This window comes from Megascapheus bottae, chromosome 16, assembly GCF_031878675.1.
Source record: "Megascapheus bottae isolate mThoBot1 chromosome 16, mThoBot2.hap1, whole genome shotgun sequence".
Lineage (NCBI taxonomy): Eukaryota > Metazoa > Chordata > Mammalia > Rodentia > Geomyidae > Megascapheus > Megascapheus bottae.
The window spans coordinates 56,601,999-56,624,711 of NC_143524.1; the positions used below are offsets into that span (position 1 = coordinate 56,601,999).

Below are 22,713 nucleotides of genomic sequence, written 5' to 3' on the forward strand. Positions count from 1 at the left end.
AGGATATAGAAACAAAAACCATATAATGAGTGATGGTTGTCCTTAAGGTACTATGTTATCTCTCATCTCTTTTGCTGTCCCTTGGTTATCTCATATTGTTACAGTATTTTACCTTGTTATCTGATATATTGTATATATTCACATTTGGTTATTTGAAATCTGATAGGGAAGGGGGGAAAACAGGGGTTTGGAGCAGCAGGGGTTGGAGGAGGGAAATGGGGACCAAGACATAAGAAAGGGTATCAATGTTTGTGAAGTAATGCACATTCCATTTGGTGAATATAATGTAACTAATGTAACACTTCTAATAATTAGAATAAAAAAGAATTACAAAAAAAGAATTAATCATCACAGAACCTTCAATTAGTTTCCAGGATAGTTGTTACTTAAAAAAAAATGAGTTCTCTTGTTTTCCTGTCTAGTCAAGTGATGTCTTACTTGTGATTCTGCTATGATGCTTCCATTATGATACAACAAGACCTAGACTGTGGTCGTGGAAGAGGTAGCACCATTCCTGCAACTGGGGGAGGGTTTGGGGGGGTGTTCATACCTATAATCCTATCTACTCAGAAGGCTGAGATCTAAGAAACAGGCCAAGGCAGACAAATTTTGAAAAAGACTCTTATTTCCTTATAAACCAGCAAAAAGCTGAAACAGGTGGTAGAGTACAGGGATGTGTGTAAAAAATCTAGGCATGTATATGAGGCCTGGACTTTGTCATTTTGGCCTCTAACATTGTAAGATAAATAAACTTCCTTCATTAGTACATTTAAAAAAAATTTTAATAGGGACTTTATTTTAGTCTAACATGATAAAATAGTCTGCAATGAGTGAAGAGGAAGAAACTCTCTTATTCCCCATACAGGAAGTAAAAAAAAGAACTCTCGTACAAATGAGTAATAACTTTACAATCATGTTACAAAATTATAAAAACGTGCTATATAATGTATGTTAATGCAATTAATGTGAAATTATGTCATAATATAAAGGTTTACAACAGAGAAAAAAGCTGTAAAATATTTTTTTGCTTTTTTTCTTTTAAATGAAGAGCCTTGTAATAATAAATGCGACTGAAAATTATGTTGTGGAAATTTTCAATATAAACATGCCTTATAAATCACAGTAAATGATCACAGAACATGATAGTCTTTAATCTCTATTTTTTTGGTTCTTTTAAATCTTTTTTTAACCTTTTGTCTCCAAGCTCTAGTTCTACATTTTCTACTCTCTGACAGATATTTCTATCTGAATTTCACTCTAAATTTAACTTATCTAAAATTGCTCTTATCTTAGTTCCAAAATTATCTTTTCCTTTTGATTTCCCTTTATCTGGAAATGGAACCTCCTTCCTTTTCAGAACAGAAATTCAGAAAAGATTTTAAAATATCACTTATTTCACTTGCTGCCAACATTCAATTTTCAAGTCACATGGAAAATCTTGCCCCCTCCAATACCTGATCAGATGAATCTCATAGATTAATATTTCATCACTTCTTATGGAAAACATTAAGTGTATTTGAATATGAAATAAAAATGTACTGGAGGCTAGCTAAGTCCCTAGCTGGTGAAGCTGTTGAGGTTATCAGACAAACTAACATCCTTGAGAGCTCAATTCAATGAAATATTACTAAGTAGGCTTAGTTAGAAAGCAGTTAACTGGAGATATGTATTTAAAGGGTATTTATTGCCCTTCGATCCACCTCTCAGCCATCTCTGCTTCTCACATCCTCTTTGCTTCAAAATGTCATTTAGCCATGTTGTTCTGATTCGCCAAGCTCTAGAAAAAATGGAGCCAACTATGGACTGAAATCTCTGGAAACTGAGCCCAAATGAATCCTTGCTACAGTAACTTGTTTTCTTGCAACTAACTATGACTCCATCCTATTTTTTCATGTCTGTGGACAGTGTCCAGTCCCATATGTTCTAAATTATTTCCAGTTTTTATTTTGAGTTTCACTTCATCCCCTTCAATCTAGCTATGCCAACTCTTAACATCAAATATATTTCCCTCTACCTTCCTCTTTTCACTTACAGTCTACTTATTTATAATAACTTCACTTCCATATTCCATGTTGACCCCAGAAAATTATTTTAACACTTATATGAAAATAAAATTATTTCATTAAAACTTCCTAAATTCCCCAGTTTAAAAAAGTTCTCCAGCTCTGCAAACTTTTAAATTACTTATACAATTTATGCCCCTTTATTATAATCTACTTATTTTTCTACTTTTTCTGTATTGTCTAAAAATATGTGCACCATTTTAGATAACATATTATAATATTTATATTACCATATTCTGATTTCCATTATTTTTATAATACCTTACATATAAAGGGTGTCAGGTGGAAAATGTCAGTTGAATAAGTAAATACTAGTTGAATAAAATATTGGAGGACTAACCTGACTTCAAGTAGGGAATTTTAATATAATTTATTCATGTACTAATGAGACATTTATTGGGTGTACAAAATTTTCCAGAGACTGCACTAGAAAATAATTTAACTTCAGAAATGAATGTTCTAAAGCTGTGTAGTGGCTCATGTTTGTAATCCTAGCTACCCAGGCTGACATCTGAGGATCATGGTTCAAAGCCAGCCCAGACAGTAAAGTCCATGAGACCCCTTTTTTTGTGGGTCATGGGGCTTGAACTCAGCCTGGGTGCTGTCCCTGAGTTCTTCAGCTCAAGGCTACCCCCTACCCTTAAGCCAAGCCCCACTTCCCATTTTCTAGAGGTCAATTAGAGATAAGAGTCTCAGGTCCTTTGTGCCCAAGCTGGCTTTGAACCCTGATCCTCAGATCTCAGCATCCTGAGTAGCTAGGATTATAGGTGTGAGCCACTGGCAACTGGGCTGGTGAGACTCTTATCTCCAATTAACCACCAGAAAACTGGAAGTGGCTCTGTGGCTCAAGGATTAGGACAGTAGCCTTTAGCTGAAGAGTTCAGGGACAACATGCAGGCCCAGAGGTCAAGCCCCACGACAGTCAAAAAAAAGAAATGAATGTTCTAAAACTACTTAAATATATACAGGAAACATGTAAATGGCAACTTTCATATTTGCATATCTGAAGGAAAATCTTTACTCCCAATTAAACATATACTAGCTATATAAGTAGAACTTTTGTTAACTCAAATGAAATGTGTGTGTTTATCTAAAGTTGCTCAAGAAAACAGAAGATTAAAATAAAAACAGCCTAATTATATAAAAATATAAACTACAATAACAGATGTGTGCAATGTTAAGAAAAACTGAAACATGACTAACAACTTTTTGACAAGTGAGTTGTGGGTAGGTGGTGGTTTAACAACTAATGTACTTTAACCAGGTGTGTTAGACCTGAACTTGAACTCTGACTTCAAGAATGGAAAGTCAGGAGAATTGAACCATCTTTCCATCATGAGATTGGAAAAGTTCAGGTCTCAGAGAAAGCAGGAGAAAGCTGAAATTGGAGCTCATTTATTTAAAATGTGTTCAAACTTTTACTTTGGGTAAGTTAGCTTGCAGATTACCAAATCAATGAACAAATATTTTATAATCTTAAAGTGAAGGAGAAAATGTCACTAGACTCTCAAGACAGGCATTACTAATACACTAGGTGGTAGAGTTAAGATGCCAGTGATTGACTAAGCAGATATATAACACAAACACACTAAACACCACAATCGTATAGCACAATCCAAATATTATCTTCTATAGATGTCTATTAACCTCACTTCCTGTGCTAGAAGTGTGGTGTATGTGGTATAGAACTTGCCTAGAAAGTGCAAAGCCCTAAGTTCAACCCTTATTATCACAAAAAATAAAGCAAGTGAGCAATCAAAAAACAAATCCCTGCTTCCCATGTCTGGACCAGTTACACATACTTGAAAAGGTACAGCTGGAGGCTTGCTGCTTCAGGCCACACAGGGCAGAAAAGTCTGTGGCACTCCATCTCCTCAGAAGTAGCTAAACATGGTGCTATGCACCTTTCATCCCTGAAAATATGGGTTGAAATAGAAATACCACAGACCAGGCACATGTCTGTGCAGAAAGCAAGACTATCTCACAATTAAGAGCAGAAGATAGGACTGGAGGCATAACTTGTGCTTAGTAAGTGTGACACATGAAGTTCAAACCCCAGTACTACCCTCAAAAAAAAAAAAAGTCTTAAAACCCTGGCTTATCAGCCTCACTCTTTGCTATTTTAATTCATGGAGCTGCACTTGCTCAAACCAACAATTTGGGAGTCTGTTTTTGACTCCTCTTTCTTTCACATTTCACATCCAATCTACAGATAAGATCCTTTTGTACTATAGTTTTTAAATATATTCTGATTCTGATCACTTTCACCTCACTATGCTACCTCAATTATCACCACTACTTGGGGGAAGCTGTCACACTACCTTAACAGGATAGCACAACAATCTAGACCTGCCTTCCTCGCTTTTGCACTCTTCCTTCTACTCATAACACAGAAGTTAAGAGTGCTGTTGTTAAAGAAGTTTGTCATAAGACCCTTTCCTTTCTTTTCTCGGGCTCCTGTATTCTTTATTAATCACAGTAATGAAAATGCCTTCATTTTCTACTCAGGACAAAGTTAGAATTAGAGTAAGAATCTGAGTTGGTGATGCAAGGTACATTTTTTTGCTTCTATAGCCATGTCAAAATAAAACCCAACAACTGATTAATGCCAATAAAAATGTAAAAAGATAAAATGTCAAAAACTAGAAGAATGGAGAGGTGGAGATAAACTGGAGACTTCATATTCAATAAAGACAGTTTCAGTTTGGAAAATGAAATGGTAGTGGTGGTGGTGATAGGCAATAAGAACTTAAATTGATGCTAGTGAAATTTATGATCTAAATGGTTAAAAAGGCAACTTTTTACACGCACGCACGCACACACACACACACACACATATACAACACATGCACACATCTGGATATATAACCAAAATGTAAAAGCAAACATATGTACAAAAACATACATAGATGAGAATGAGACCAGAGATCAAAATAGGTGATGTAGACTTCCTATTTATATTTAAACTCAGGAGATTTAATAAGTAATAGCAATAAAATTTTGTTGCTCTTTGAGATGGCTATTCTTGTCTGGTTTTTATGGAAAACTAGTCAAAGTATTTGGAAAGTGACTGGCTGAGAGATTAAAAACACAAAACAGGAAACTGATGGCAAATACACACTACCAGCTAGACTTATTCTGACTCATGGAAAAATATGTGAACTCAGGTTATCCAAGCCTAACAAATAATGAATCATACACTTCCACTACAGATGTCCGAGAAGCTCATTCATTTCTGAATAAAAATAACAATGGAAGGATGTAGAGGTATTTATGTGAGCTTTGATAATTACTACAATTACAAAGGTAGATTCTGCAAAATTTCTATAATTGAGAATTCGTGCAATATATTAGGGGACATCATATTTACCCAGTTAAATATGAAGAAATGTGACTTTTTTAAGCATTAGGTTCAGGCTCCCTTAAGTGTGTGCTTTTTACAAATCATCTCTGATTTGTATCTTCAAATTCAGTTAAAAGCAACCTTGAATGGAAAATGTGCTTTGGTAGAAGATGTGTTTTGCAATAATCAAATTTGATCATTTAAGAGCACAGCTGGAAAACACTTGGGGAGATCAACTTCATGGTGGAGGAACAAAATGTAAAATTCTACACAGATTATAAATCCACAAAGTTCTAGAGACACAGAAGAGTAAGAACTGGGATTCTAGTTCCCACTTTGTAGTCAAGTATATTATTGGATTACTTTTGTTCATAAAAAAAATCTATGTTTTAGATGTCTCCAATGCAATGTGATTTGCACTACAGATTTGATTTTAACTTTGAAGAAATTAAAATAACCAGGATGCATATGTCCATCAAACTCAAAAGTCATCATCCCCCTGTTGTCATCATTTTTTATTTCAGTACACTTTGTATTGTATATAGAGGTTTATCTGATTTGGGGATGGGAAGGGGAATCACAGAAATGATAAGACAAAGGACAAAGAGTGAACAAATGCAACTGTGATACCCATAAAACACAATGTTGGAAAGGAACTTTACAACTGGGGGAGGAGAGAAAGCAGAGGAAAATGAGAAAGAGAGGAAACAATGTTGGGCAAGAAATGTAATCATTTCCTGACTTATGTAAATGTAATCCCTTTGTACATCACATTTACAAAAAAAAAGTTAAAGAATTTCACACAAGTAAGGAAATGGAAAGACTTGGAAAAAAAATCCTATTAAGTGAAGTAAGCGGACTCAAAAGAACATAGGCTCAATGTTTTCCCTCATTTGTAATAATTAGTTGTACTAATTATTAGTTGGACTCTCCTAGCAGAGGATTACGATAGCTCAAAACCTACATACGTAAGGCCATATAGGATGAGGCTAAATGAAAGGACCTCCAGGATAGGAAATAAGAGCCATATAATGTGTGATTGTTGTTCTTAATATACTATGTTGTCTCTTGGTTATTCTCATAATGTTACCCCTTTTTATCTGGTATATTGTATATATATTTATTTGTTTATTTGAAATAGCAAAGGGAAGAGGGAAAACAAGATGAGGGGAGGGATGGGGGAAGGAAATGGGGACAAAAACATGAGAAGGGCTATCAATGTTTGTGAAGTAATGTACCTTCTGTCTGGAGAATATAACTGACCCTTCTATTAATTATAATAAAAATAAATGAATTTTTAAAAAGCAAAAAAACCACACAAGGATTCTCATTTGCAAATGACATTTTAATGGCACTGCACGGTACTGCTGGGTTTCTTCCCCATAACTTCCAGGAGGAAATCACTCATTCATCATTTTTCCAGCTGTTCAAAGTACTGCGTTGCTGGGGATTTCTTAAAAGAGGCTCTTGCCAGAAAGTGTGGTTCAGAAAGGAAAGCTGCCTTACCAAAATCTAAGCTCCTTTCCCTGAAAGCATCTCAAACACAAAGATCAGTCAACTGTGGGGAGGAGTAATTAACTCTAGCCCCATGATATCAAGTTTAGGATAGCTCTGCACCTCATTCCACTGGCAGAGCAGAATCTTCTGACTCAACAGATTAACTCATGTGCTATTAACTCATCTGGTATTCCTTTATCATAGAGTTCAAGTTGCGCTTGCTTTCCTTGGATGGGTCCTATGTTCATCTGGACAGTCCCTAAAGCATGCTGTATGCAGTATCACCACAAGTCTGTTTCCCAGGAAACCCTATGTTAATCATCTGACACCCAAAGGAGAGGGAACTGTTTCTGAGGCCAGAGCTTAGCCAATTAATTGTTACTTATTCTCTAGAATGATCCAAAAATGATTTCATGCTATGAGTTTTTAGTCACTCCCTAAAACTACAACTATACCTGTATCCACTAACTAGATCTTACCGTATGTACTTGATTAGACCTTTCCAACTAAGATTTAGTGAAACTCCAGAGATGTTGTTATAACTAATTACATCTTCTGAGGAGTTGGACTGAAGACTGAATATGTTAATTCTCATGTTCAAGGATGTAACAATAATAATTGGTGGATCCAAGACCCAATGTATGGTAAAGGATTCTAAACTATATGATATAACATATCACATTGACCTCTGATTTCTCTCAATGTGGGATGTTGGTACTGAAGCTAGAGCTTTGGGCTCTTTCCCTTGGTTTTGTGCTCAAAGCTGCCATTCCTACTACTTAAGCTATGTCTCTACTTCAGGCACTGTGTTGGTAAATGAGAGCTAGAGGGTCATAGATTTTCTGGCCAGGCAGATGTCTAAACACAGTCCTCATTATCTCAGCTCCCTGAGGATCTATAGGCCTGAGTCACTAGTTCTGTGTTCATATCTCATTCCTAACCCACATTTCCTGCACCATACAGAGTTACCAGTATATGAGGTATAGAAATATTGTAATTACAAAAATAATATTCATAAAGGCTATGAAAGAATATCTTAGGAACCTAATTAATAAGGATAATTATCCTTGACAAACACAGGAGGATACATTTAGTGGTATATTTACCATATGTGAAGTTATTTTGTTTTATTTTAAAGAAATCCCAAAGGATTTATATAGACGACCTATAGAGGTATAAAGAACAAGTCTTAATTTTGCCAAGGGCTAGCTACAAATTCAACGCAATACCCATCAATATTCCAATGTCATTCTTTAAAGAATTAGAAGAGGCAACCCAAAATTTCATATGGAATAATAAAAGACGCCATATAACAAAAACACTTCTTAGCAGAAAGAATAGCACAAGAGGAATTTCAATACCAAACTTTAGACTCTATTACAGAGATATAATTATCAAAACAGCTTGGTACTGGCACAAGAACAGTCCTGAACACCAATGGAATAGGACTGAGGACCCAGATATTAAACCACAGACCTATGGCCACCTAATCTTTGACAAGGGAGCCAAAAAAAAAATAGAATGGAAGAAAGACGGCCTCTTCAACAAGTGGTACTGGCAGAACTGGTTAAGCACCTGCAGAAAACTAAAGTTGGATCCTTCTTTGTCACCATGCATTAGAATTAACTCCAAATGGATCAAAGATCTCGAGGTAAAAGCTGACACACTGAAAACTTTACAAGAAGGAATAGGAGATACACTAGGCCTCTGTGGTACAGGTCAAAACTTTCTTAATAAGGACCAAGAATCACAACAAATCAGAGAAAGGCTGGATAAGTGGGACTTCATTAAACTGCAGAGCTTTTGTATGGCAAAGGACATAGCTAGTAAATTAATTAGGAAGGCTACAGAATGGGAGAAGAGCTTCACCAACCATACAACAGACAAAGGCCTCATATCTAAAAATATATAAACAGCTCAAAAAATTGAATCACTCCAAAACTAATCTCCAAAGAAACAACCATCCCATTAAAAGATGGGCCAAAGACTTAAAGAGAGTCTTCTCTGAAGAAGAAATAAAAATGGCCAATAGACACATGAAGAAATGCTCAACATCTCTAGTAATAAAAGAAATGCAAATCAAAACAACTCTAAGATTCCACCTCACTCCAGTTAGAATGGCCAGGATCAAGAAAACTAATAACAACAGATGCTGGAGGGGATGTGGCCAGGAGGGATCACTAAACTAAACATAGAGCTCCCCTATGACCCAGCAATTCCACTACTAGACATGTACGCATTTGTCCAGAAACAAGGACATACTAAATCCACTAGCACAATGATGTTCGTTGCAGCACTATTTATCATAGCAAAGATATGGAATCAACCCAGATGTCCCTCAGTTGATCAGTGGATCAATAAGATGTGGTATTTATACACAGTGGAATTCTATGCTGCTGTCAGAAGGAAAGACATAGCCCCATTTGTTAGGAAATGGAAAGACTTAGAAAAAATCATATTAAGTGAAGTAAGCCAGACTCAAAGGAACATAGGCTCAATGGTTTCCCTCATTTGTCATAATCAGTAGAAACCTTGGGCTCTCATAGCAGAGATTTGCAATTGAGCAAAACCTAGATACATAAGGCCATATAGCATGATGCTAAATGAAAGGGCCTTTAGGATATAGAAACAAAAGCCATATAAAGAGTGATTGTTGTCTTTAACATACTGTTATCTCTCATCTCTTTTGCTGTCCCTTGGTTATCTCATATTGTTACAGTATCTCACTTTGTTATCTGATATATTGGATATATTTGTATTTGGTTATTTGAAATTAGATAGGAAGGGGGGAAAGCAAGATGAGGGGTGGGGTTGCGGGGGAGGGAAATGGGGACCAAGACATGAGAAAGGGTATCAATGTATGTGAATTAATGCACCTTCTATCTGGCGAATATAATGTAACCCTTCTATTAATTACAATAAAAAATATAATGGCATTCGCAGGGAAGTGGATGAATCTAGAGCGAATCATGTTGAGTGAGACAAGTCAAGACCTAAGGATCAAAAGGCGCATGGTATCCTTAATATGTGGCTATTAAATCCAAAGTGTACAAGAGCGAGGACTCAATAACTGCATACCCAAAGCTATGGACACAGTAATGGAAATACAAACATAACTATATAGACATAAAAACCTATGACTCTATAGACATAATGTTTTATTTCATAAATTAATGTTTCTATGACATACAAACCCTTAGCCTAATTGTGATTAAGTTCTAAATACTAAGTCCCAGGGATTGTAAATAGAGATTCCCTCCTTGAACACTTGTATGTTAAACTTGTCATTTAAAATATGATGTAAAAATTAATGTTAATAAATTCTTTAAATATATATATATATATGAAAAAAGAACAAGTCTTTAGGAGCTCTAATAGCAATGGAAATATGAAAAAGCAACCTAGGGTCTGGGTGTTTGGCCTAGTGGTAGAGTGCTTACCTAGCATGCATGAAGACCTAGGTTTAATTCCTCAGTACCACATACACAGAAAAAGCCAGAAGTGCTGCTGTGGCTCTAGTAGTAGAGCACTAGCCTTGAGAAAAGCCCAAGAATAGTATTCAGGCCCTGGGTCCATGCCCTAGGACTGGCAAAAAAAAAAAGCAGCCTGTTACACATTATATGTGTCAAATAGATGTAACTGAACAACAAAAAAGAAGGAAATGGCAGGTAAATTAACATATGGTAAAGTGTATCTGAGAAATGTTTGTACTACTCAAGTTCCTCTCTGAACAAAAGAGAGACTGTCCTGTTTTCTATTTTATAAAAACAAAAATTCTCCTGGGATTAAAGAGAAGGAACTAACCAACTCCTAGCCCCACTCCACATCCGGCTAGGCTATAAACCATTTCCCGTGGTCATCATAGTACATGATGAACAGATGGTCTGACAATATTTCTTTTGCCTTAAAACTTCTATTAGAAGCCAACTACTTTAACAATTCAATTTAATTACTTTTACAATTCAGATATTATATTGTTTTGCAAAAATATCATTTATATTTTGGATTAAAGTTTAATAAAAAATGAACAAAATACAAAGAATCATCTAAAATATATATAAATATAAATAGAAAACCCAAACTTACAGAGTCAAATTCTATTTAAATCTACATATCTCTAGGCAAACCAAAGAAATATTGACAGCGTTTGTCAGAAAAGCATAGAAATTAGGAAGAAATAATTTTCCATTCTTTCATTTTGAGAATGAAACAATGGGAGTTTCTCTGAGCTCTTCAGCTCAAGGCTACTGCCCTACCCCTTAAGCGACAGTGCCACTTCTGGTTTTCTAGTGGTTAATTGGAGATAAAGTTTCATGGACTTTAGTGCACGGGCTGGCTTTGAACCGAGATCCTCAGATCTCAGTCTCCTGAGGAGCCACCACACCTGGCTAGATAAATATCTTTATGTCAGACTGTGTATAACATAAAAATTCAGAAAGCTTTCTTTTTTTTTTTTTTTTGCCAGTCCTGGGCTTGAGCTCAGGGCCTGAGCACTGTCCTTGGACTTTCTCAAGGCTAGAGCTCTACCACTTGAGTCTCTGGCTTTTTTCTATATATGTGGTACCAAGGAATCAAACCCAGGTCTTCATGCATGCTAGGCAAGCACTCTACCACTAGACCAAACTTCTGGTCTTCATATAGCTTTCTTTAGTGGATACAATCACCTCTGTGAACACATTATTCTCTCTAACTTTCGATTATAAAGGAATTCATATTCTAACTCCAAACATTAGAGTTATAATTTGACTGGCCACTAAGCAAACTTTAACAATAAGCACTATTCCTTTCTCCTTTATTCCTCTATAAACCTTTTCTTTTCTCTGCCTTCACCTACCAAAAAGTGTGCTAGAAAGACATGAGAAGATATGGGTTCTCCTTACAAAGCATTACCAATATTCAGATACCAATACCAAACACCAATATTCAGATATCAAAATAATCTAATATCTGAGCAATCAGAGTAAACAGGCAGTTTTCAAAAGAAGTGCACGTGATTGCAATATGCATGAAGAAATATTAAAGGTCTTTAGTGGTAAAGATAATGCAAATGACAGTAAGATTCTATCTCACCCCCTTCAGCATGTCAGTCATCAAGAAACAACAAGAAATTCTTTAGAAGATTTGGAGAGGGACAGCACTATTTATGGTTAGTCAGGGTACAGAATCAGCCTCATTGTCCAAGAAGCATTGGATAGAAAAAATGTGGTACACATATATAATATATTTTTAGCCATAAAAAACATGAAATTACGTTGTTTGCATGACTATGAGTGGAACTATATTGACAGCATCCCTACAAGATAAGTATCATTAGCACTATTTTGTACATAATACATCTGAGACTTAGAAAGCATAATAAGACACACACACAGATAATAGGAATTAGTAGCAAATCTGAGACTATATTTGAAAATTCACTGTCTATATTTCACATGCAAATTGCTTCTTAATTCTTCAATTCTCAACCTATTTTTTTTTCTGTCTCTTCTTCCCCTTAGTTTTCCCTCATTTGCCTCAAGCCAGCTTCAGAGATATCACAATTCTTCCATAATCAAGATCAAAACTAGATCAGAATCAATGTCAATGGCTCAGGCCTTTAATCCAAGTTATACAGGAGGTTGAAATCTGAGTATCAGAGCTCAAAGCCAATCCAGATAAGAAAGTCCATAGGTTCAACTAGCCTCAGGGCTCAAGTGATAAAATGTTATTTTGGAAATAAAAGTTAGGAAGGAAGGAAGGAAGGAAGGAAGGAAGGAAGGAAGGAAGGAAGGAAGGAAGGAAGGAAGGAAGGAAGGGGAGGGGAGGAAAGTCAGGCCATGTGAAGTACTTCCTGAAATCTTTCCTTTATTTATACTCTTGTTTCCTTGTATATTTCCTCTTGCCCTAAGAAAAGAGTCCAGGACAACAGAAGGGGATTACATCTAGAGTGTGTATACTTCACCATAGGCAAGTGTTTGGTAGTCTAGTTTGTCTTCTTGCTTGTTTGTTCATTTTGAGAACACAAAAATGTTTTGAGCAACATGAATATGTACTAATATGTACTGAGTTTCAGTTGAAGTTGCCTGATATGTATACATGGCTTATCATACAATTCTAATTTTGAGTATGATAGAAAACATTTCTTAATTTTAAATTTTATTTTTGTGTCAGAGTAATAATGTTCAGAGGGGTTACAGTTATATATGTAAGGTAGTGTATACATTTCTTGTCAAACATTGTTACCCCTCAAATGTTTTTCTCCCACTTTTCTTCCACCCTAGACCCTTAAAAACACTTTTTAAAATATTAAAAAAATATTTTAATTTCTCTGTACTTGACTCTCAATTCAAACTGTTTTTTAAATTCTATATTACCTATTTAGTGCCATGGGAAATAATTTTCAAAATAAAATTTCAAATAGAAGAAAAGGCTAATTTCTGAAAAAGTTTTCTTAGGACTAAGATTAGACCAAATCACTTAAAAGACTTTCATAAAAACAAATTTGCTTGTATAGTTTCTCGATTTTCAATTTTTTTCTTTCATGATATAAATTTTAAGTTTATGGGATAGATGAATACAGAGAAACAGAAAAAGGTTTTAGAATGGTCAATATAAAATAATAACTCCAAGCCCAAAGAATGATTGTTTAATATTCATGAGGATTCTTGCTCTTCACTTGGGGCAAGGGTGACCTTGGAAAGTAACTACAGTTACCAAGGACACCTGTGTCCCAAGGATTCTGAGCCCCAAGTTGTATATTCCATGCAAGCAACCAAGTTGTCGTATATCATGAGAAATTAGCTATGATCCATTATTCAGTGGGGAGAGCCAATGGCAGAACCATATGATCCGGCAAACAAACGTCACACTCCTACCAATGTCCATTCAGGAAAACATTTAGAAAGATATCTGTCAAATTCTGAAGAAAATGAAAACTATCAAGAAAAGTGTCCATTTGAGCCAGGTACTAGTGGCTCATACATGTTAATCCTAGCTGTTTAAGAGACTAACATCTGGAAGATCATGGTTCAAAGCCAACAGGGCAGAAAAACCCATGAGATTCTATGTCTAAAATAACCAGAAAAGCTATGCTAGAGATATGGCTTAATGATATTTAGCCAACTAAACGAGTTGAGATAGCACAAGACCATGAGTTGAGACCAGTATACTGTCAGGAAGGAAGAAACAAAGGAAAGAAGGAAGGAAGGAAGGAAGGAAGGAAGGGAGGGAGGGAGGGAGGGAGGGAGGGAGGGAGGGAGGGAGGGAGGGAGGGAGGGAGAGAGGGAAAAATTTTTCCCTCTGTGTGTGGGGGAGGTGGGGGTAGGGGTCGTATGTTTGTGTATGAGTTATTTGAAAGTTAAGCTAAGCATGGTTGTATATACTTGAAATTTCAGTGCTCAGAAGACACAGGCTTAAGTCCAACTATTATAATAAAACCCCATGTAAAACTGAAATATAATAAATAAGGGGAATGGGCCAGGAGTTTGGCCTAGTGGTAGATTGCTTGCCTAGTATGCGGATGAAGACCCAGGTTCAATTCCTTGGTACCACATACATAGAAAAAGCCGGAAGTGATGCTGAGGCAAAAGTGGTAGAGCTCTAGCTTTGAGAAAGTCCAAGGACAGGGCTCAGGCCCTGAGCTCAAGCCCAGGACTGGCAAAATAAATAAATAAATAAATAAATAAATAAAGAAAGAAAGAAAGAAAGAAAGAAAGAAAGAAAGAGAGAGAGAGAAGGGAGAGGTTGGATTGAGAGACACAGGAAAGAATGATTAAGGTGGTGATATTAATCATGATTTGTTATACTTATAAACTAAAAGGTAGTAAAAAATATAATTTAAAATAGTTATAAATAATAACTATAAAAATAATGACATATCTTGAATGTTAAAATAGTAAATATGTTGATAGCCTAACCATATCCGGTATCTAGAATTTCCCCATTGTGTTTATTATTCTATTTTCTCCAGTTTGGCGCTCCTAATACATACCTTAAGTGCCATGACATGAGATTGATCTTTTCTAAACAGTGCCTAGATTTTTTTCTAACATATCCACTCTAACCAGAGTGTCTTCTTTGCATTTAGTTCTATCTCTTTAAGAAAACTACATAGATATTACATTCTCATACATACTTCATAAAAGAATAAGCAATCATACTTAAGAAATTTTCTGCATTTTGGATCCACAAAAGTGCTAATAAATCTTAAATAAATGCATTCCTGAATTATAAGGTGTTAGAAAATGTAAGGAATGAGTAGCAATGAAGCTTCTGGACAGATATTCATTTATTTGCAAAAATATGACTTAAACATTAAGGCAATTGTGAGAACACTTAACGTTTTTTTAATAAAATAAAGCACATACACAAACAAATTTATCGCACTCTTAAGACTTTTAAAAGTGAAAGAAACAAGTATCTTACCATTGTGAGCGTAAATGGATGGTTTTCTAATGCAGACACACTGGGACAATGCAGAATAATGTACTGAAAAAGCAATAAACATCATTTTAAAAGGCCAAAAGAAAATACTCAACCATTCCAACAAGACAATGCCTACTTACTTTACACAAAGATACTGCCTGACTCACCTGGCCAGGTCTTGCTTTAAAATTTTCTTTGACCATTCGAATTTCCATGACATCTGAGGGATGACTAATGACAGAGATGATGGTTACAGGCTTGTTGCTCCGGATACACCTGTAAAGTCTTTCAGCGCAGTACAGGCAGAGAGGTCCAGATATCCAAAGCCACGTCTAAGGGGTAAATGTTGCAATAACTCTTTAAAGAATACCTGGATTGTTGAAAACATATTTTCTGTTTGATGGCTTGTTTTCCTCATTTTCAGTAACAACAATTTAAGTTTTATTTTCATAGTAAACCATAAACATGAGTAAGAGAGAGTAGATACCTGCAATTCAGGTAGTAGGAATTAAAGTAGAATAAAAGAGGACTGTTGAGACTCAAGTCAACTCTCCAATTAAGTACCTTTAATAGCAAAGTATTCTTTTTAGAATTTCGTAATAGCAAAGTAGTTTTGAGTGTGTGCCCATAGTGGGGCTTGAACTCATGGCCTAGGTACCATCCCTTAGTATTTTATCTTACAGCTGGAGCCCTACCACTTGAGCCACAGCTCCAATCTCTGCTTTGTGCTTAGTTATTTAGACATAGGAAAGTATTCATCTTTCCATTCTCCCTTCTTACACACAAATATGAGGTGCATGTCCATAATACCTTCCTTTATAAGACAATTTTTTCAAAGCCAAACCATGTATTTATCTGAAGATGGCTTTAGAGCAAAAAGTATGAGTTGAAAGTTCAGTAAGAAAAATAATAATAATGCTCTAGGCATTTTGTGTGTGTGTATGTGGTTTGCCAGTCCTGGGGCTTTAACTCAGAACCTGGGCTCTGTCTTTGAACTTTTTTTATTCAAGGGTAACATTCTAGCACTTAAGTCATAGCTCTAACTTCTGGTTTCTGGTGGTTATTTGTAGATAATCATCAGAATTTTCTAAGGAAATTCTAAGAAATTTCCTGCTTGGGTTGGCTTTGAACCACAAGTCTCAGATCTCAGCTTCCTGTGTAGCTAGGATTACAGGCATGAGCAACTGGTTGCCTGGCTCTTCTAGGTATTTTAATTCATCTAGAATATATGTATATACATAACATACATTGTACAAACTATAGAAATATGTACCTATGAACATTTTATAAACTAGAATATTGTAGGAACTTTTTTTTTTTCACTCAAGGTTGGCACTCTAGCTCTTTTTTTTTTTTTTTTTTTTTTTTTGCCAGTCCTGGGAGCTCAGGGCCTGAGCACTGTCTTTGGAATTTCTCAAGGCTAGAGCTCTACCACTTGAGCCTCAGCTTTTTTCTATGTATGTGGTACGGAGGAATCAAACCTGGGTCTTCATGCATGCTAGGCAAGCACTTTAACCACTAGGCCAAACTCCCCGCCCCTGTAGGAACTTTTTTATACTATGGACTAAAACTATATTCAAGTAAACAATGTGACAATTGCCAACTAGGAAGAAGAATTCTACTTCCATGGAAGTAAATAGTACTGGTGTCTCCTTTGTCACTTTGAGTCTCTAAATTAAACTGTATTTTAATAGTCACTTCTTAAAAATCTTATTTGCATAGCTTCAGGCTTTCTTCCTTTGTTGTGGAGAGAGTATGTTTCTCTGCACAGTGACATTTAGCCTGGCATTAGATGAAGGGAAGGCAGGAGAGGGAAAGCCTGTAGGACAGTATCCATGTAATCTTGCAAAATCATATCTAAATTCATCATGCAAGACTCTTCATACTTGCCTTATTAATATTCAGCACTAGTTGAAGCTCATAAGTTTTGAAAATAGCAAGGTCTAATAGATAACCCAATGATGTTTTTTCTAGTCCTGCGGCTTGAACTCGGGGCCTGAGAACTATTCTTAGGTTTTTCTCAAGGCTAAAGCCCTAATGCTTGGGCCATAGCACCACTTCTCACTTTTTCTATATATGTGGTACTGAGGAATTGAACCCAGGTCTTCATGCATGCTTAGGCAAGCACTCTACCACAAGGCCAAACTCCCAGCCCCAGGATTATTATTAATAGCAGACAATTAGCACACCTCTTCAAAAATCACCAACAAGCCAGGAGCTGGTGGCTCATGCCTATAATTCTAGCTGCATAGGAGGCTGAGCTCTAAAAATCATGGTTTCAAGCCAGTTGGGAAAGGAAAGTCCATGAGATGCTTATCTCTAATTAATTATCCAAAAGCCAGAGTGGAGCTGTGGCTCAGGTGGTAGAATGCTAGTCTTGAGCACAAAGCCCAGGAACAGCATGCTGACCCTAAGTTCAATCCCTACGACCAGCACACACACACACACACACACACACACACACACACACACACCCCACACACATGTCATCAACATTTCACTCCCATCTTTCATTTCTTCCCTTATAAAGCAAAATTTGACTCATGCATCAGTGCCTGGTGTAATACACACAGTACATCCTGTGACTCATACGTGGATGCATAAGGAAGATAAAAAACTTTATAGAAATCAGCGGAGTCCTTGTGGCTTTTTGACAGTGAGAACATTTTAAAAATATAAATTTGTAGGAAACTTCTACTTACTGCCTTGGAAACCTCAGTCAAGATATTTTATGCACTGAAGCTCAATTTCTTCATCAGTAAAATAAGCATAATAGTCATTGCCTCAAAAAATCATTGTGAATATTGAAAGAAATTATGCCTACAGAAAATTTCAGCATGGTTCCTAGCAGATGATATTAAATAATAAAATTCATTTTACAATTTATTATTTATAATATATATTGTATAAGCAGTTTTCATATTGCTTTTATTTAACTGCTTTACTCAGTGAATTGGGAAGATGTATTTGTTATCTATCTCATAGAAATCTCTAATAACATAGTATACAAAGATTATATAATGAGGCAAAAGTGCTGTACATGTTCAAATATCAAAAGTTTTTTATATTGAATTATCAAACGCCTACCATGGAATTACAAGTAGGTACTTGACATCAAAACAGCTGAAGCAATCTTCAAGGTATGAAAACACGCCTTTAACAATATATTTTAAATGGATTTTATTTAACTATATGAAACCACAGGGTTTGTAAAGACAGAATACAACAGGAGGAATCTGACCTGTGGAAAGTTAGCTTGGAATCTTGGCTCTTCCACACAAATCTTCACAAGCATGTTCTGATTAGGCTCTTCTGGTGAGGAAAACCCTCCAGATGAAGAGTCAGAAAAATGTGGAGGGAGGTTCCCCAGTAAGACTTCCTGGAATCGAGTTTGGTTGAGATTAATACAGCCAGGAGGGTGGGTATCTAAATTAGTCTGGTACTTCAACAGTCCTCTACAAAAACAAACAAACAACAATTTTAAAAGGAGTTTTCTCAAGGTTAGCACTCTATCACTTGAGCCACAGCATTGCTTCCAATTTTTCGTATGTATGTGGTACCGAGACATCAAACCCAGGGCTTCATGCATACTAGACGAGTACTCTACCACGAGGCCACACTCCTAGCCCCTAGATGGCTATTGTGTGTGTGTGTGTGTGTGTGTGTGTGTGCGTGTGTGTGTGTGTGTGTGTGTGTGTGTGTGTGCCAGTCCTGGGCTTGAGCTCAGGGCCTGAGCACTGTCCTTGGACTTTCTCAAGGCTAGAGCTCTACCACTTGAGCCACAGCACTACCTCTGGCTTTTTTCTATGTATGTGGTACCGAAGAATCTAACCCAGGTCTTCGTGCATGCTGGGTAAACACTCTACCACTAGGCCAAACTCCTGGCCCTAGCTGGCTATTTTTAAACTGTTACTTTTAAACTGTGCTTCCTAGTCCCAAATACTTGAATTTTTGGTCCTACACAATGTAAAGCTTTAAGCATGTCACACATGTCACCCGGTCATGACCTTATGAGAACTTACAATCTGAATAAAAAAGCCAACAGCTAGAATACATGAGAGGTCAACGGTTATAGCCCAGGTGCTCTGTACTGGGGTTTATCTTCGCTTCAGCTCTCACATCCTCCTTTTCCTTATTTCCTTTTATCAGCACTGGGGTTTGACATTGAGGCCTCAGACTTTCTAGGCACCTGCTGAACAGCTTGAGCCTTGTCCCCAGCTTTCCCACACTCATTTCCAGTTCTCTTCCTCTCTATTTTGTTCCTTGGCATGAGTCACAATGAGATCACTGAGAGCCACGCAGTACATGGCCGGAAGCACTAAGTACTGGACTTTAGTACAGAACATTCACTTTAGATCACCTTAGCTTCAAAGACTCCATGTCAACCAAGGTCTAGAAGCAGTGGTGTGTGTCTGTCATCCCTAACAAGGAGGAAGAAAGTAACACTACAGTTCAATGCTGGCCTAAATTACAACCCTTCCCCATAAATAAGGGGGCTGGAGGTGGGACTCAGTAGAGTTCCTTCCCAGTATGCAACAGGGTCTGAGTTACATCCCTAATATTTCAAGAGAAAGAAAGACCTTTGGGAGAAGCTCCACATAGGTCAGACTGTGGCTAATAACTGCAATGTGCTATTTTAGTAATAGATTACTGTGATATGTGTTCAATATCAGGACAACAGTCCCTTAAGTGTAATTTGCATTATCTTTTCAAACATTTCCTAAATTAAGAATTATTCTTCTCAATTACCAACTTGGAATTGTTGTAAGACCCTGCGCAATACTCTAGGGCTCACAGCTGTATGACTCATGGCACATCTCTCTCAAATTACATTCTTCACTTCTCATTACATAACACATTTGTTTGCTAGACCCTCTTAACATACTTCTGAAAAAGATGAGGAAGGAGAAGGAATTTAGTAAGTCCATATTTTTCAGATAAACTTCAAAGTTATCATATTAGTGAAGCAATTTTATTCCCATTGTAAATGCCAAACTTTTTGAGGGGGTTTGAACTCAGAGATTTGTACTTCCTAGGTAAACACTCTACCAAATAGCCCATTTTTTGCTTTAGTTGATTTTTGGATAGATTCTCTCAAGTATTCACAGGACCATCATCAGACCATGATCCTCTTAATTGTTTATCCGGAGAGGCTGGGTGTCACTGTGCCCAACTTACTTCTTGAGCTCAGGGTTTCAAAAAATGTTGTGGAGCCTTGCCTGTGAATTTTGCCCATTGCACAAATGGGATTATAAGCAGGAGGTAATATACCAAGCTTAAGAAATTTAAGGTTTGGCCAGGAGTTTGGCCTAGTGGTGGAGTGCTTGCCTAGCATGCATAAAGCCTTTGATTTGACTCCATGGTATGAGGGACACAGAAAAAGCCAGAAGTGATACTGTAGTTCAAGTGACAGAGTGCTAAACTTGAGAAAGTTCAAGGATAGTGTTCAGGTCCTGAGTTCAAGCCCCAGGACTGGCAAAAAAGAGAGAGAGAGAGAAAGAGAGAAAGAAAAAGAAACTGAAAGTTTATCCTGGGAAAAAAATCTAAGTGGGAATTAAAGCATGACCTTTTGCAACCTGATCACTCAGGACAAACACCTTCATCCTCCAGTCTTAAAGTAAGACAGCTAGTTAAGAACTTACAAAGCAGCTAGTTAAAAAAAAGAGGCCAACGACATCTCTGGTCATAAAAGAAATGCAAATCAAAACAACTCTAAGATTCCACCTCACTCCAGTTATCATGGCCAGGATCAACCTTCTATCTGGCAAATATCATGTAACCCTTCTATTAATTACAATAAAAATATACAAAAAAAAGAAATCTAATAACAACAGATGCTGGAGGGGATATGGACAGGAAGGATCACTACTATACTGTTGGTGGGAGTGCAAACTCGTTCAACCACTATGGAAAGCAGTATGGCAGTGCCTCAAAAGGCTAAACATAGAACTCCCCTATGACCCAGCAATTCCACTACTTGGCATTTACCCAATCATCCAGAAACAAGGACATACTAAATCCACTAGCATAACGATGTTCATTGCAGCTGTATTCACCATAGCAAAGATATGGAACCAACCCAGATGTCCCTCAGTTGATGAATGGATCAACAAAATGTGGTGTTTATACACAATGGAATTCTATGATGTTGTCAGAAAGAATGCTATTGCCCCATTTGTAAGGAAATGGAAAGACTTAGAAAAAAAATCATATTAAGTGAAGTAAGCCAGACTCAAAGGAACATAGGATCAATGGTTTTCCTCATTTGCATTAATCAGTAGAAACCTTGGGTTCTCCTAGCAGAGATTCACAATAGAACAAAATCTAAATACATAAGGCCATATAGTATGTCACTAAATGTAAAGACCTCCAGGATATAGAAACAAAAACCATACAATGAGTGATTGTTGTCCTTAATGTACTATGTTATCTCTCATCTCTTTTGCTGTCCCTTGGTTATCTCATATTGTTACAATATTTCACTTTGCTATCTGATATATTTTATATATGTTTAATTGGTTATTTGAAATAGGAGAGAGAAGGGGGGAAATCAAGATGAGCAGGGAAGGGGGGAGGGAAATGGGGACCATGACATGAGAAAGGGTATCAATATTGGTGGAGTAATGTACCTTCTATCTGGTGAATATAATGTAACCCTTCTATTAATTACGACAAAAAATATATGAAAAAAGGAGCCAAAGTAAGCAAAAGCCTAGAAATAAGGTGCAATATGTCTGTGTGCTAGTGTTCTACCATTTGAGTAGTTCACTTCTGATATTTTGCTGGTAAATTATAGATAAGAGTCTTACGGACTTTTCTGCTCAGGCTGGCTTTGAACCTGGATACTCAGATCTCAGGCTCCTCAGTAGACAGGGTGACAGTCGTGAGCCATCAGCTCTCAGCTAACACACTCAATATTTTGTTTTATTTCATTTTCCTTAATTTACAATGAACATACATGATAGATCTAAAAGTATATACAAACATGTCATCCAGACATATAATGCACTGTACAGTTGGGTAATGAACTTCAATTATGCCATTCTGGGAAGTCCTTTTTAGAGAAAGAAGCAAGTGAAGCAAGCTGAGATCCATTGAGTCCAGAATAGGGGAATGAATTCGGCATAATGGGAACAAGCTGAGCCACAGCACAGTTGATTCCATTGCTGGTTGAAGGAAACACATCCAATGCATTCCTACCTCACCTCTCTGTTCCCACTGGATAGTACCCACTCATGGGTAGAGTGTTAGCCTTCAGCACAAAAGCTCCAAGCCCTAAGTGCAACCCCAGTGCATTATTATTGTCATAAGTAACTGACTAGCATTTTGAAGTAAAAACATAAGGGGAAAATGATACTAGTGGTTACAAATACTAGATCTTGCATAAACACGTGGACTTTGGGGAGT

The 22,713-nt window shown here is 36.7% G+C and overlaps 1 protein-coding gene across 1 annotated transcript in view; it reads right to left on the reverse strand.

Annotated features, from left to right (window-relative positions):
* The window catches only part of Nox4 (NADPH oxidase 4), a 171,519-nt gene that overhangs the window by 67,207 nt on the left and 81,599 nt on the right, over positions 1 to 22,713 (reverse strand). The window contains exons 9-11 of the mRNA XM_090349138.1: positions 18,548 to 18,761; positions 15,474 to 15,638; positions 15,307 to 15,369 (exon numbers count right to left, since the gene is read on the reverse strand). Coding sequence (XP_090205264.1) covers positions 15,307 to 15,369; positions 15,474 to 15,638; positions 18,548 to 18,761 — 442 coding nt within the window. The remainder of the gene's footprint in view (positions 1 to 15,306; positions 15,370 to 15,473; positions 15,639 to 18,547; positions 18,762 to 22,713) is intronic.